Consider the following 14,596-nt stretch of genomic DNA (forward strand, 5'->3'; position numbering starts at 1 on the left):
TGCTGCGTTCCAGGCAGGCTTTTGAAACCTTAAATTACAGCTTCAAGTCACAAATTACGACTTTGTAGCGTTCCAGGCAACCCACTCGTGTTTTTCCGACCTGTTTTACATGTGAAAGTCACTATAACGGCCACTCGTAACTTCTGACCGGTGAACTCGTACCAGATCGAACTGGTACGACTTCACAGGTCGGAAAAACACGAGTTACGGGCTGCCTTGAACGCACCATAACTTCTTGTCAGCCGATGGAGTTAGCAGCCCCCGCCCTCGTCATGGATCTATTGGTCCTCGTCCCTACGTCACCACATTCAGGCGCATCCCTTGGCTGCACACACAGCCCTTCATGCCGTTCTCTCTCCTCATTGGATAAAACTTGTAGGATACGAGAAAAGTTTTCTCCTCGGCTCAGAGCAGAGCAGAGGGACTGACAGACCCGTGTTTCGGTCCAAACACTCTATGTAAGTGATTGCTGTCGGAAGATATAACTATTTAAGACTTATATTAACACAAAAATATCGCTTACTTCTGCTTTAACAAGAGTTGATGAAGGCACAGGAAGCTCACAGGTAAAGATGGAGACAACTTTAGTTTCCATCTAACAGGTGGATGAAAAGTTGTTTTGACCCGAGCGCAACAGCCTGACACTGAGCTGCAGCAGGAAGTTGCGTCTGTTGTGGGTCTCATTGGAGCTTCAGTCTAAATAACAGGGAGAGTGAAGTCCCCGAGCTGCCAACCAGCAAGAGGTGGAGAGAAGAGAAGAACAACAAACAGCTGGAGGCAGCAACAGCAGCAGCATCAGGATCAGGATCAGGATCAGGACCAGGACCAGGATCATCATGGACTTCAGCGGCACCTGGAAGGTTTATTCTGAGGAGAACCTGGACGAGTTCCTGAAGGTCGTAGGTGAGGACGTCCTCGTGTCTCCAGAGTTTATCTGTCTGTGTCTGTGAACAGTAAAAAAAAAAAAGGACTTTGATTATTAAAGCAGATATCATCGGCACGGCCGTTTCGGCTAATGCTGTGTTCAAGGCAGGCTTTTGAAACCGTAAGTTACAGCTTCAAGTCACAACTACGACTTGGTAGCGTTCCAGGTAACCCGTAGCTCGTGTTTTTACCGTCCTGTTGTCTGTGAAAGTTCCCTATAACGGCCACTCGTAACTTCCGACCCGTGAACTCGTACCAGATCGAACTGGTATGACTTCACAGGAAGGAAAAACACAAAGTACGAGTTTCCTTGAACGCACCATGAGTTAGCAGCCCCCGCCCTTGTCAGGCATCAATTGGTCCTTGTGCTACGTCACCACATTCACGCGCATCCCTTGGCTGCACACACAGCCCTTCATGCCGTTCTCTCCCCTCATTGGATAACACTTGTATCCCACAAGGAAAATTTTCTCCTCGGGTTACAGCAGAGCAGAGTGACGGAGAGACTCGTGTTTAGGCTGAAATACTTCATGTAAGTGATTGCTGACGGAAAATAGGACTATTTAGGACTTATATTAACAAAAACATTCCACTGATATCTGCTTTAATGAATGTGATTAGGGATGTCACGATTACTTGTTTTCACAATTAATCGCAGTATTAAACCAACGCCACAATTAATTGATCGCAAAGATTCCTAAATACCGTCACTTTACAAAAAAGATTATGTCGGAACCATATCGGCAGATGTGGTGCCAAAGTAAAGGAAAATGCACAGATACTGGTCCATTTATCTAACGTAACATTTAATTGGTAGGAATTTAAATGTTAGTGTGTCATTTGTAATTTAAAAAAAAGATTAAAATAAACTTAAACATTTGGTATAGATGACAATTAATGACTTAAATATTTCAAACACTTCCCCGGGGGATTAATAGCTGGTCCTATATTAAGAGATTAGTGTTATAATATTATTTTTTCACTGCTGTATATTTGATTTTACACATTCATAGTGTTGTGAAATAATCGTGATAATCGTTAATACCGTGTTTTATATTTCTGACAATAATCGTACCAAGAAAATCTATATAATCGTGACATCCTTAAATGTGATTTGAAGGAGCTCCTGAGATGATCGTTAAGATGCGTAAAGAAGTGAAGCCGGTGCTGGTGATCGAGCAGAACGGGAAGGACTTCACCTGCACCATGAAGACTCCGGTCTGCACCAAGGTCCACTCCTTCAGCATCGGGAAGGAGTCTGAGATCACGGCGGTGGACGGCAGGAAGTTCAAGGTAAACGGGAAACTCTCTATTTATACAGATCATTTTCATCTTTTAATACAGGAAGGTAAAAACAAAAGACAAATACAAAACATTGAACAATTACTCACATTCCAGGGGTGATCAGTAAATCCAAAAGGCAAAGTATCATATCAAGTACGTGCAGGGCCGTTGCTAGGAATTCTGGGCCCCCTTAAAAAATACTAAAGTGGGCCCCTCCCCCTAACTTTCCCTTTTTTTTTCTTAGACTACGTATGTATTATCGTTTTTTATTTAGCCTTCTTTGTTTTGATGCTAATGCAGCATTACACTGCAAAAACTCAAGTATCTTAGCAAGAATATTTGTCTTATTTCTAGTCAAAATGTCATTTCTAGTCAAAACAAATCTCATTCTACTTAAAATAAGACACATCATATTAAAAGTAGCTTGTTTTTAGACACTTTTTACTTCTTTCAAGCATATTTACACTTGGAATAAGTAGAAAAAATCTGATAGTGGAGCAAGTTTTTCTTCCTTATTACAAGCACAAAAAACTTACTTTCACTGGCAGATTTTTCTATTTATTGTGAATTTAAGTGAAAATTATCTAAAAACAAGTTAATTTTTAGGTAATGAGTCTTATTTTAAGTGGAAAGAGATTAGTTTTGACTAGAAATGAGACATTTGGACAAGAAATAAGACAAATATTCTTGGAAAGATGTTGAGTTTTTACAGTGTACTATGAGTATTAGTCAGGGTCTAACCAGAATAAATCAGTCATACAAAGATTAGACTACTGGGGTTTTTTATGGGCCCCACTGGGCGCTGGGCCCCTAGAATTATCATCACCTTTCTCCCCTATACAACGGCCCTGAGTACGTGCACACAGTCTCACTCATTGGCCATTTCTGCCATCGTTTTCCACCTAGATCTTTTTGAAGTCTGACTGAGTAAGTCATTTGCTCTTGTACATGTAGTTGTTTTACAATATTAACAAAAGAATCTGTAGTGGGGGCATTTTTCTGGAGCATCCTGTGTGTGTGTTTGTGAGCAGTGCACCGTCAGAGAGGAGGCCGGGAAGCTGATCGCTCAGACTGAGAAGTTCACCTCCGTCAGAGAGATCCAGGGCGACGAGATGGTGGAGGTTGGTGTCTGTTTGAGATGTTTGAACATGAAGATGAAGATGAAGATGAGTCAGTGTCAGGATGTTTCTCACGTAACGTTGTCTCTCTGTGTCTCCTCGCCGCTGCAGACCATCACGGCCGGAGATGTGACCTTCATCAGCAAGAGTAAACGAGTCTGATCGGATTCACTCCTCCTCGGCTTCAAGCAAAGAGCTCGGCAGGAAATGATTAATAAAGTTTAATGTAGATTAATAAATTTAAATCATTCAGATGGAACGTGTTTGTTTTTATTCCGTCGCTGCACAGACTCGACACAGGAGCATGAGAACAACCTGTTAAAGGCCTGAACATGTCATACACACTGTATCTCACTGTAAGGCCCTGAGGCTTCACTATAACATCATTTAAATCGTAAAGACGAGACTCTGCTGAGGGTTACACAATCACACAGAGACTAATGATTGACCAGGATTATGGGATATAAACAACAGGAAGGTGTTTTCATATGGACGGAGGAAATCTATTCAAATCTATTCATAAAAAAAAAGGACTGACTCAAAACCAACCTTCACACATTTTTTTGCAGGAACAACGCACCAGAAAACCAAAAGGCATTAATAAAAACAAACTTTGTTTTGGTAAAAATTTTCATTTAAAACCCATTAACTGCCTGCTCAACCATTTGTTTGAGCTCATTTTGGGTCACTATCTCAGTGAGAGGAGTGCTGGTTATCTCTACCACTTGGTTGAGGTACACTGTGCTAAAGAAATCCACCAGAGGGCACTTTGTTCTTAAATAGTATTCTTCTTCACACCCCCTACAACCAGGAAATCTGAAACACAAAAATCATTTGCGACATGTTCACTGTTTTCAGTAAAAAAAAAATTTAAAGGTACAGATGGTTTTCTGATATGTGTTTTAGAGTCCTTACTGAACAGAATTATGTCACTTGATATCATATAAAAACCTAAATTAAATGTCTAATTTTTTTTTTAAAAACATGCTCAACGAAATGGTTGATTTGTCAATGTAGCAAATTAAACTAATGTAAGTAAAATTGACCTTTTTTGCTATAAAATCTACCAGAAATGTGACTGTTGTGTCCCAAAAAACATGACTGCTGGTGCACCAACACAGACGAGACCGTGTTCAGATATTAAAACAAGAAATGAACATTTTTTTCTACTGTTTTGCAGGATTTTATTTTCCCATTTGAATGCAAAAATGAATGTTTTGCACTGTTACATATAATCAGAAGTGTATTGAATGTGAGAATTCTAGATACAGTAAAGATGGGAGAATTAGAAACGCAATATTTCCTTGTTCGAAGCAATAATTTTTCGTGGTTGTAATAAAAACCAGAGGTGTTTTGTGGCATACTGAAAGAAATAGAGTGTATTCAATGCCCCAGACATTTTCTGACATTGATGACAGCTGTACCTTTTGTAAAAATGATAAAGAAAGTATCATTCATTTATTTTATAAGTGTCCATTTTGTATCACTTTTTGGAAAGATTTGGAAAAATTTCTTTTAGCTAAAACCACTGTTTGGTGTCACTTTGATGAGAAAATTATTATTTTCGGCTCCTCCTCTCACAATAATAAATTTAACATAATTAATCTTTTCATATTACTAGGTAAATTCCATATTCATAAAGCCAAAATGTCTAATACAACCCCATCATTCCCATTATTTTCAGTCGAATTAAACATTTATTTTGAGTCTGTATTACATGTTGAATCAAACAAAAAATGTATATCAGCGACTGAATTTTATTCAAATTATATTAAGTAATCTTGTCTGCCTTTATAACTTGTTCTATGTCTTTAATTTCATTTTTTAAGGTCTTTTTTTATAATTTATTTCTTTTATTAGACATATTTATCTTATTTACTTACTGAATGAGAGTGTGAATGGTTGTCTGTCTACATGTGTTAGCCCTGCGATATACTGGCGACCTGTCCAGGGTGTACCCCGCCTCTCGCCCAAAAGTCAGCTGGGATAGGCTCCAGCTCACCCGTGACCCTAGTGCAGGATAAGCGGTATAGAAAATGAATGAATGAATGAATGAATATTTACTTATTATTTTATCATCTCTATATTTCTTATATTATTTATCTACTATATATTAGTTCTTTAAATGTTTTTGATAATATTTGCCTTTGTCATGTCTTGGAATGTCTGTCGCTTTGTTTTTTTGTTCCTTGTTCAATTGGTGATGTTATTTGATGATAAATAAAAAAAATAAAAAAATAAAATCAATGCCCCAGACATTTTTTGTTGTTTATTTCTTCATAAATTAGCATTTTATGTGAATTAATCTACTGTCCCTGGTATTTGTTCTGTTTTCACTGGTTTCTTCTTGGTGGGGTTGTTAAAGGGTTAGCCTAACTAATATTTTCATTTTTCATTGATTATTTATTTTCCTGGCCAAATAAAAACTAAAAACAAAGAAGCAGCAGAAGTGGCGGCAGAAGGCGCGTCGTGTCTGCGCATGCTCAGTCACCACACTGCGTCTCTGCAGCAGCAGCAGCGCCGCGTTTCTTTTCTCCTCTTGAGTTTAAACTCTGAGTCAGACTCATGAGGCCTCCCAACACGTCTCTGTTCGTCAGAAACATCTCCGACGAGTCCCGGTGAGTCCGAACCCGGTCCGAACCCGGAGCCCCCGGTTCTTCTGAGCCGCAACTAACGTTAACTAACGGCTGCTAGCTCCGTTAGCCTAGCCTAGCAGCCGTTAGCCTGCTCCGGTTAGATTAAACCGGAACATTTTACATTTATCTCACATTTCCTTTCATAAATATCCGATCAGAAACAGCATTAATGAGTAAACCGAGTCTTTATCAAGAGTAAATAATAATTTAATAGTTTGTCCTGAGAGAGTTTCTGTGCTCGTCTTGTTTGTACCGGAGGAGCTAACAGTTAGCTTAGCTTAGCTTAGCTTAGCTTAGCTTAGCTCAGACTGAAACCAAAACAAAGTGAAAAAAAACATTTAAAAACAGGTGGAGTTTACTTGTAGCTGGTAATGCGTTACCTCAGGCACCGTTACATTACTCACCTTCATTATTATTCACCAGCGCTGACTCGGTCTGAAGTTTAATATGCAGGTTGTCGACAGTGTAAAGACTGTAATGTTAGTGTAGCTGCAGGAGGATGTTCAGGTCAACACAGTAGAAACTACAGTAAACACACACTGCTATTAGTGCAGCACTTTATTTATATAACACGATATGTGCACAAAGGCAACCCAATGTGTGTTTTTTTTTTCACAAAAACAACGATCAGTAATACAAAAAAAATCTACAAATAGAAAATTTCAGACGCATTAAAAACAAGACAAACAGGAAAGAGAAACGAAACAAGAGGCTAAAACGATGAACAGCACCAAACAAGATCATAATAATGATTTAAGTTAAAATTATTATTATTATTATTTTCATCCATAAGCACTAGAGAAGATTTTTTCAGCCTGGATTTTAAAACGGTCACATATGATGATTTCAGTCTGAACTCTGGGTTACAACATGTGGATGTGCACGTTTTAAAATCTGAAAATATAAGTTACAGCAATTAAATTTTACTTAGCTGCATTAATATTAATGAACTTTTACATGGACATATAAAGTAAATGTTGCAGGGTTTAGTCTGACTCATAACAACAATGGTTAGGTTACCTGTTGAGCTGTAGTTTTCTCCTCCATCATCGTGGTAACATAACCTGAACGGTTTTAGTTTTAGATCCGATCATGTGACTGTAACGTGAACAGAGCGACGCTCTTTAACCTGTTGGTGGGTTTTTACAGTTCATTGCATGTTGTATTTGATGAAGGGGCAGTTCACCAGAAACACAACAACACAAAAGATTCTCATTTCTTTATGAGATAAAAAAAACAAAAACAAGGAGATGGTTTAAAGTAGAGCTGCAACTAACCATTATTTTCATTATCGATGAATCTGTCAATCATGTAAACGGTTAATCGATTAGTTGTTTGGTCAATAAAATGTAAAAAAATGTTGAAAAACATCAATCAGTGTTTAGACGACGTCCTCAAATGTCTTGTTTTGTCCACAAACCAAAGAGAGACTCAGTTTATTGTCATAAAGGAACAAAGAAACCAGAAATATTCACATTTAAGAAGCTGGAATCAGAGAATTTCGACTTTTTTTTAATTTAAAAACTACTCAAACTGATTATTAGATTATCAAAATAGTTAATGATTAATTTAATAATTGATTATTGTTCGATTATTAGCCGATTGTGGCTCTAATAGAATAAAATAGAATAGCCTTCTTAAAGTTGTTTCTGCTGTCATGAAATCTTAAACTTGAAATGCTTTTTAAAGGGTTGCTGCTAAGTTTTAGTTGACAATTAATTTAATAATCGATTATTGTGCGTTTAATTGATGCAGCTCTAGTTTAAAATGAAGCCTGAGAGCTGCCATCTCTATTTATTTTAATTTGAAATAACATTTGTGTGCTGTTAGTGATAGTTCACTGTGTGTGGCAGGTGGATCTCTCTCCAGGTAAGATGAACAGCAGGTGTCACTGTGTTTTTAAAAGGTGAACTGTCCCTTTAGCCTGTCCAGATGTTCCAGCTGTTACTGGTTTCATGATGTAGCTAGAGTTTCCCCTGATGGTCAGTGGAGTCATTGCTGTATTTACGGTGTTCAGGCCTGAGGATTTGCGGCGTGAGTTTGGCCGCTATGGGCCGATAGTAGATGTCTACATCCCACTTGACTTCTATACGCGTCGACCAAGAGGATTTGCATACATTCAATATCCTTTCTGCTGCTAACGACCACGCACTGACCCTCTGTTTCAGCACAGGATGTTGTGATTGATTGATGATGTGTTTTTGACTGATTGAATATCTAACACACGTATTTCTCTGTTATTGCTTCAGAAAATGTAAAAGCATCCAGTTGTGGAACTGGCCACACACAGAGTAACAAAGACCTGTATAGAGTAGCTGTAAAGAACCTGCAGGATCAGAGGGTTGAAGGGAAAAAGGTTGAACAGAGAAAGTAAAGCATGAAGAGGAAAAGGGCACGGAGACAAAGCTTGGAAATGGCGGCAAAGAATGTGGCAAAGAAAAGAGTTTTAAGAGTCAAGCAGGAAACAACAAGTCTCTGTGGGAGTCGATTAAAGAGAGTAAAGATCAAGATCAAGTTCAAAGTCAAGCAAAGGTAACAAGTCTGAATTATTTTGTATCCTCCCAAGACAAGACCGAGCCGACAATCTGACACCAGAGACGACTTTTCTAGTTCTGAGCCAAACTCTTTAATAAGAACGTGTTTGTGTTTTGTTCATCTTTACTCTGCTGAGCGTCTCTGTGTGTGTCCCTGTCCTTCTGTTGAGTTAAACACTGAGCTAATGGAGAGTTTAATTCATTCATTCATGTTCCTGTTTATTACTGATTGACGTATGTACAGTATGTATGTGTGTGTAAGTGTGTGTATGTGTGTGTAAGTGTGTGTGTGGCCTTTTATCAAACACAACCAGTCAAAACCTTAACCACTCAGCATGTTTGAGGATGTTCGCGACGCAGAGGACGCGCTCCACAGTCTGGACAGGAAGTGGGTCTCCGGACGCCAGATCGAGATCCAGTTCGCCCAGGGAGACCGCAAGAGTGAGTTTAGAGTTCCTCCGAGTCCTCAAACATGTTAAATACTCAACTCAACAGATACAGAAACTAACAAATGTCACCTTGAAACTTCACAAGTTTATCACTTACACACTAGACAAACTAGGGATGTCACGATTATAGATTTTCTTTGTACGATTACTGTCAGAGAAATAAATAATCACAGTATTACGATTATCATGATTATTATGCATTAATTAATATCACAACATATGAATGTGTAAAATCAAATACAGTCAAAATTTTATTACATTACACATTTTTACACTAAATATTTTAAGTTATCTACTATTCATATGTAACCAATTATTAATCCTCCAGGGGAAGTGTTTTAAATATTCAAATCGTTAATTGTCATCTATACCAAATGTTTTAAGTTTATTTTAATTGTTTGTATTTTATCACAAATGAGACGCTAACATTTAAATTTCTACCATGTTTCGTTGGGTAAATTGACCTTTACCTTACCTTTGACCTGACTTTTTTGGAAAGTGACGGTATTTAAGAATCTTTACGATTAATTAATTGTGGCGTATAATACCACGATTATTTGTGAAAACAAGTAATTGTGACATCCCTAATACAAACATTTTTTGTATTACAAGTTTTGTCAAATTTCTATGTTTAAATATGTAAATATGAGGCCAAATCGAATTAAATATGCGCTAATTTGCATATATTTCCAGAACAGAAATCTGAACAATGGATGAAGCCTCTTTCAAAGTTCTTGTTTTATCTTGTTGACATATTAGTGAGTCAGAAGGGATTCTGGATATCTCTTTTTATCACTCTGTAAATGAGAAAATACTGTCACCAGCCCTAAAACATCTAATGTTTTTTAGTAATAAAATGTTGTATAAATGAGGCTGTGAATGATATATCAACTCTGTAAAAACCTTCAGGATATAGAAAGGGATCAAACTGGAAGGTTTGGTGTCTGTAAGTGCTGCTGAAGTGGAGATTTCTAGCTCAGAGTCTGAGTCTGAAAAACTCTTTCTGAGAAAACGGCCTTTAAAGACTTGGACTGTAAAATTACATAGATTGTTATTGTCAATCGTACTTTTATGATTTGTTGCTGATACAAAGGAAATTACATCATTGTTCAAGAGAGAGAGAGCTTTACAATGATACCTGACATGACATGGCTCAGACTAACGCCTGGTGAGTTTAGGAGAAATTTACAGATGAAATTAAGTAAAATGAATAAAAACCAAAGAAGTAAAAACAGCCCGAAATCTCAAAATTGATCAGTGCATGAAACAACAGTGTTTGAGCCAATTTAATCTGGACTCAGAGCAGCTGAGCAGAGTCTGGGGTCAAAGGTCAGAGAGCTGTAACCTTCACTTCCTCCTCAGCGCCGAACCAGATGAAGTCGAAGGAACGCAGCTCTCCGGAGGGACACTCCTCCTCTCGCTACGACGACTACGACCGGGACGGACGCCGCCGCCGCTCACGCAGCCGCAGCTACGACAGACACGACAGGAACGACAGGAACGACAGAAACGACAGATACCGGTCACGCAGCCCGTCGTACGACCGCCGCCGCCGCCGCTCCCAGAGTCCTCAAGAGTGAGTGACCTTCTCTTGACCTCTGACCTGCAGCAGCACGACCTCAGACCCAAGTAACTTCCTGTTTGTCCTCAGGTCTCGTGGACGGGTGTACGGACGGGGGCGGAGCCGGAGCCGCGAGGACGACAGGTACGACCCGTTGACGCTCGCTGGTCGGTCGCTCACCAGTTGTTTCTGTTTCCCACTAAAATCCAAGATGGCGCAGTTCAAATGGCCGTAAAGGATCACAAAACAGGGGCTGTCCCATTCCTCCACACTTGGCTCAGTGCGCTTGGTTACGCACACACTTTGGTGACGTTTTGCCGGCGGAACGTATATTTACATATAGGCTGTGTTCGAAATCATCCACTCACTCACTCACTCCCTATCCACTACATCATGTATATGATATAGTGGACTACATCATGTACACGATGTAGGGAACGACGGGAGGAGAATTCGGACACTAGACGGTAATTTTCTGGACGTGGTTGCGTCAGCAGATGCGCCAGGTGTTGCTGTGACGGAAGCAGACGCGCCGAGAATCATGTCAACAAACCATGGACGTATGAAACAAACCGGACACATAAAAAATAAAATAAGAAAAACCAGACACTTGCGGGAACATTTGAGGATGTGATTATGTGTGGTTGTGTTACTCGGACAATAAACTGTTGAAATATCGGAAGTTTGGTTTGGTAAACTACTGTTGTGTGTCCCGACCGTGAGCCGTTAGCGGCTCTGTGGCTATGCTCTGTGGCTATTAGCTTAGCTCGTCAGATCGTATTTACTACATATTCTACTACAGTTTCTTAATTAGATTGATTTAATGCTGCCTGTTAATGTTCGGATGCTGCTGCCCAACTCCTGCTACTCGGGCGAGGCAAACGGAGCGAAGGCAAATATGTCTGAGGAGTTTTTTTGGTAAATTGCCTAAATAAATCGTAGCTAACATGCTAATTAGCTTCATCTTCTTCTCTGGCAAAACACGACCGCATTGCATTGTGGGATACGGGAGTAGAAAGTAGTGTACATCGCTTGTTCACTCAATTTCGCGGTGCATTGTGGGTGTTTTGTCATCCACTACATAGTGGATGAAATTAATCGCGGAGAATTCGAACAACACTACAAAATGGCGAACACACTATATAGTGCACTACATCCGTGATAGGGGGTGATTTCGAACACAGCCATAGTGTGCAAGCAGGGTTTAAAATTAGCACCCGCCACTCGCCAAATGCGGGTAAAAATATGATTTGGCGAGTAAAATTATTAGGTCACTCGCCATTGGCCGGCAGCTGGAATATGCCAACTTCACTATATAATTGTCATCATAAATGCTGAACAGTGAAACAAACAGTTTACAGCTACACAGGAGATCTACTGACTGTGTTTCGAATGTCGGAGTTGTCCCGTTATCCTCCGTGATTCAACATTCAACATTAAATGTAGGCTAAGTTTCAAAACTCACATCACTATATCTTCCTCTGAAAGCCTTTTTATGTAATGTCTGTTGTCATTCCATCAGCTAATCTAAACCTATTTTTTTTTAAATATATTTATTGCAACAATTTAGTTTAGGAGGCAGGTGTGTGTTGTTAAGGCAGCTGCCTAACTATAATACAATGCAGTTCAGTGGCCGGTGAAAACATATTTTGGCCGGTAAAATTTTTGACCTAGGTCAAAAAGTTAATTTTATACCCTGTTTGCAAGCATGGATTAAGTGGCCAAGCGTGTGGGGGGAGATTTAAAAGCAATCGGGACACACTTGACAAGTGCAGCCTGTGCCATTGCGCACACTAGCACAGCTACGACACACACACACACAGCAACAATTTTAATAAACAGTGCTGCTGGATCACAGTCTCATCTACTCCTAAAGTGTCTCTATGCGCAAGATTCAGATCATAAACATGTAAGCCCAACTCCGTAAGTAAATAAAACAAACAAGAAAAACGAAAAAATAAAAACATGAACAGAGCATGATGAATATAAAATATGACATTAAAAAGTCATAATTATGAGATAGAAAGTTAATTTCATTTTATTGAGGGCGACGCCTCTAAAGCAGGAATATATTGGGGCGTGACATTTAAATTACGCTCGTTTTCAGCCGCCGGATTTATCAACACCATGCCGGTTCTACGCCGAAATCAGCAGCGCACACACTTTTAGTAAATCACACGTGACACTTGGCGTACACTGATATTTACACCAGAATCTACACCAGATCCTGCGCAAGTTTGATAAATGAGGGCCACTGTCTCTCTAAATGGGCGTGGCCAACCGTCACCCCACCTCGTCTGTGAACGTGTGTGTGGATTTATACAATTTGTAGGTAGATGAAAGTGAGATGTTTATATATTCTTATGATAACATTAAATATTTACACTACTAACAGTCATTTTCACGGGAGTTCACAGAGACAGAGACAGGTCTTGAACAAAGTGGATTTTCTCCTGATGTGTCCGTCTGAAAGTTGCCGTTTTCGTGTCAAACTGTTCAGAAGAGATGTGGCTTGTGAAAAATGAGTCCAAAATTTACGTCAGTCAGTACGTTTACATGACACTTGAAAAAAACGAATTATTGCCTTAATCCGACTATAACTGGACAACTGAAGTGCATGTTAACACCTTAGTCCGACTGAAATCGGAGTTGAGAACTCCGATTAAGACACCCAGATAATGCGATTGGAATTCGATTTTCTCCGTCATGTATACACCTTAGTCGGAGTATAACTGGACAATGCATGTGCGCATGCTCCACAACCGCACAAAGTGGAGCAGAGAAGCCGCCCGAACCCGGCAAAGTAAAGAAAAAAACCCAACATCAGTGCCGATTCAATGCATTTCACACAGCGCGACCAGCAAGAGTGTTTTATTTAAAAAATTTAAAAAGAGAGAGAGAGAGAGAGAGAGAGGAAAAAGGAAGCCCGTATCCTATTCTCAGCGCGCATCCGGCCCAGACTGGTGCGTCTGGTCGGGAACTGCAGTTGAGAATTTATTATTAAGCTTATAAGTTGTTTATATTCAGTTTTTTACCAGGTGACAGAAAAGTCAACAGGACAGGCGGCGCATTAACCCGCTGAAGCAACGGGTGACGGCGCATGAGGGGGCGGACCCCGTCAGTTATTCGGTTTTTTCAGTTGCATGTAAATTGAGACAAGGACAGAAGTCCGACTTGACGCCAAAATCGAATTTTGAGCATAGCTCGATTAAGCTCTGCATGTAAACGTACTGAGTGACTGTGGGGAGAAAGACTCGACCATAATCTGTGTTCACGTTCAGTTTTCCCATTGGAGTCAATACACTCCAGGCTGCCTCTGGTCTCCCTAAAGGGGCGTGGCCGTGCAGAAGCCTAGTGACATCATACAGGAAGCTGACTCCTCATGGACGGTCTTGGTTTATAAACCGTCTTTGACTCAGTGACTTCAAACAGCTACCCATAATGCAACACTGTAGCAGCCTCCAGCTTCATACGTTGTCCTGTCATGTTGACCCGTGTCTCCGTCCTCAGGTACCGGCAGCGGCCTCGCAGAGAGTCCCGAGGCAGATCCAGGTCCCGCTCCAGGTCGGCGTCGCCACGGGAACCGGCCGCCAACCCGCCGTCGACCTCCCACTACACCGAGGAGGAGGTGCGACGGACGACGCACTCCCCCTCCCCCCCCTCCGCCGGGTCCCGGTCCGCGTCCCGCTCCCGCTCCCGTTCCCGCTCCCGCTCCCGTTCCTGGGCCGGACGCAAGTCAGGAGGACGCTAGCGAGGCCCCGCCCCCTTTCCCCTCCTCCCTCCCCCCTCCCCCCCGGCCGCGGCGGCGTGGAGTCAGATGGAGTCTGAGCTGAATGTAGGGTCCAGTCATGGTCCTCTGTTGTTTTTCTAACGTGGTGTTTGGTGGCGTGTCCCGGTGGAACATGACTCGGCAGTTTTTCTGTGTTCGCTGTCGTCGGCAGGAAGAATCTTTTTTTTTTTTATAAACGGTTACTGATGATGATAATGACTTTGTTTTCTAAACCCTATGCACCTGTTTTTGCAAAAACAAAACAAAAAAAGAACATTCAGTATTTTAAAAAGGAAGTGTGTCCAGAGCGGCGTCCTGTGT

General features: G+C 40.6%; 2 protein-coding genes across 2 annotated transcripts; both read left to right on the forward strand.

Annotated features, from left to right (window-relative positions):
• Positions 1 to 772: 772 nt before the first annotated feature.
• LOC146977981 (fatty acid-binding protein 10-A, liver basic-like) lies at positions 773 to 3,534 on the forward strand. The gene is made up of 4 exons (XM_085790309.1): positions 773 to 903; positions 2,045 to 2,217; positions 3,240 to 3,329; positions 3,438 to 3,534. Exons 1-4 carry the CDS (start codon positions 837 to 839, stop codon positions 3,486 to 3,488), a joined length of 381 nt encoding a protein of 126 aa, XP_085646435.1. The 5' UTR covers positions 773 to 836; the 3' UTR covers positions 3,489 to 3,534.
• Positions 3,535 to 5,817: 2,283 nt separating this feature from the next.
• LOC146977982 (uncharacterized) lies at positions 5,818 to 14,587 on the forward strand. Its single transcript, XM_085790763.1, has 6 exons — positions 5,818 to 5,944; positions 7,980 to 8,084; positions 8,834 to 8,937; positions 10,308 to 10,521; positions 10,597 to 10,650; positions 14,017 to 14,587. The coding sequence occupies exons 1-6, from the start codon at positions 5,892 to 5,894 to the stop codon at positions 14,255 to 14,257; spliced, it is 771 nt and encodes a 256-aa protein (XP_085646889.1). The 5' UTR covers positions 5,818 to 5,891; the 3' UTR covers positions 14,258 to 14,587.
• The last annotated feature ends 9 nt before the right edge of the window (positions 14,588 to 14,596 follow it).

Source organism: Trachurus japonicus, chromosome 11, assembly GCF_045865225.1.
Source record: "Trachurus japonicus isolate A0001 chromosome 11, Traja_1.0".
NCBI classification, from domain to species: Eukaryota; Metazoa; Chordata; class Actinopteri; order Carangiformes; family Carangidae; genus Trachurus; species Trachurus japonicus.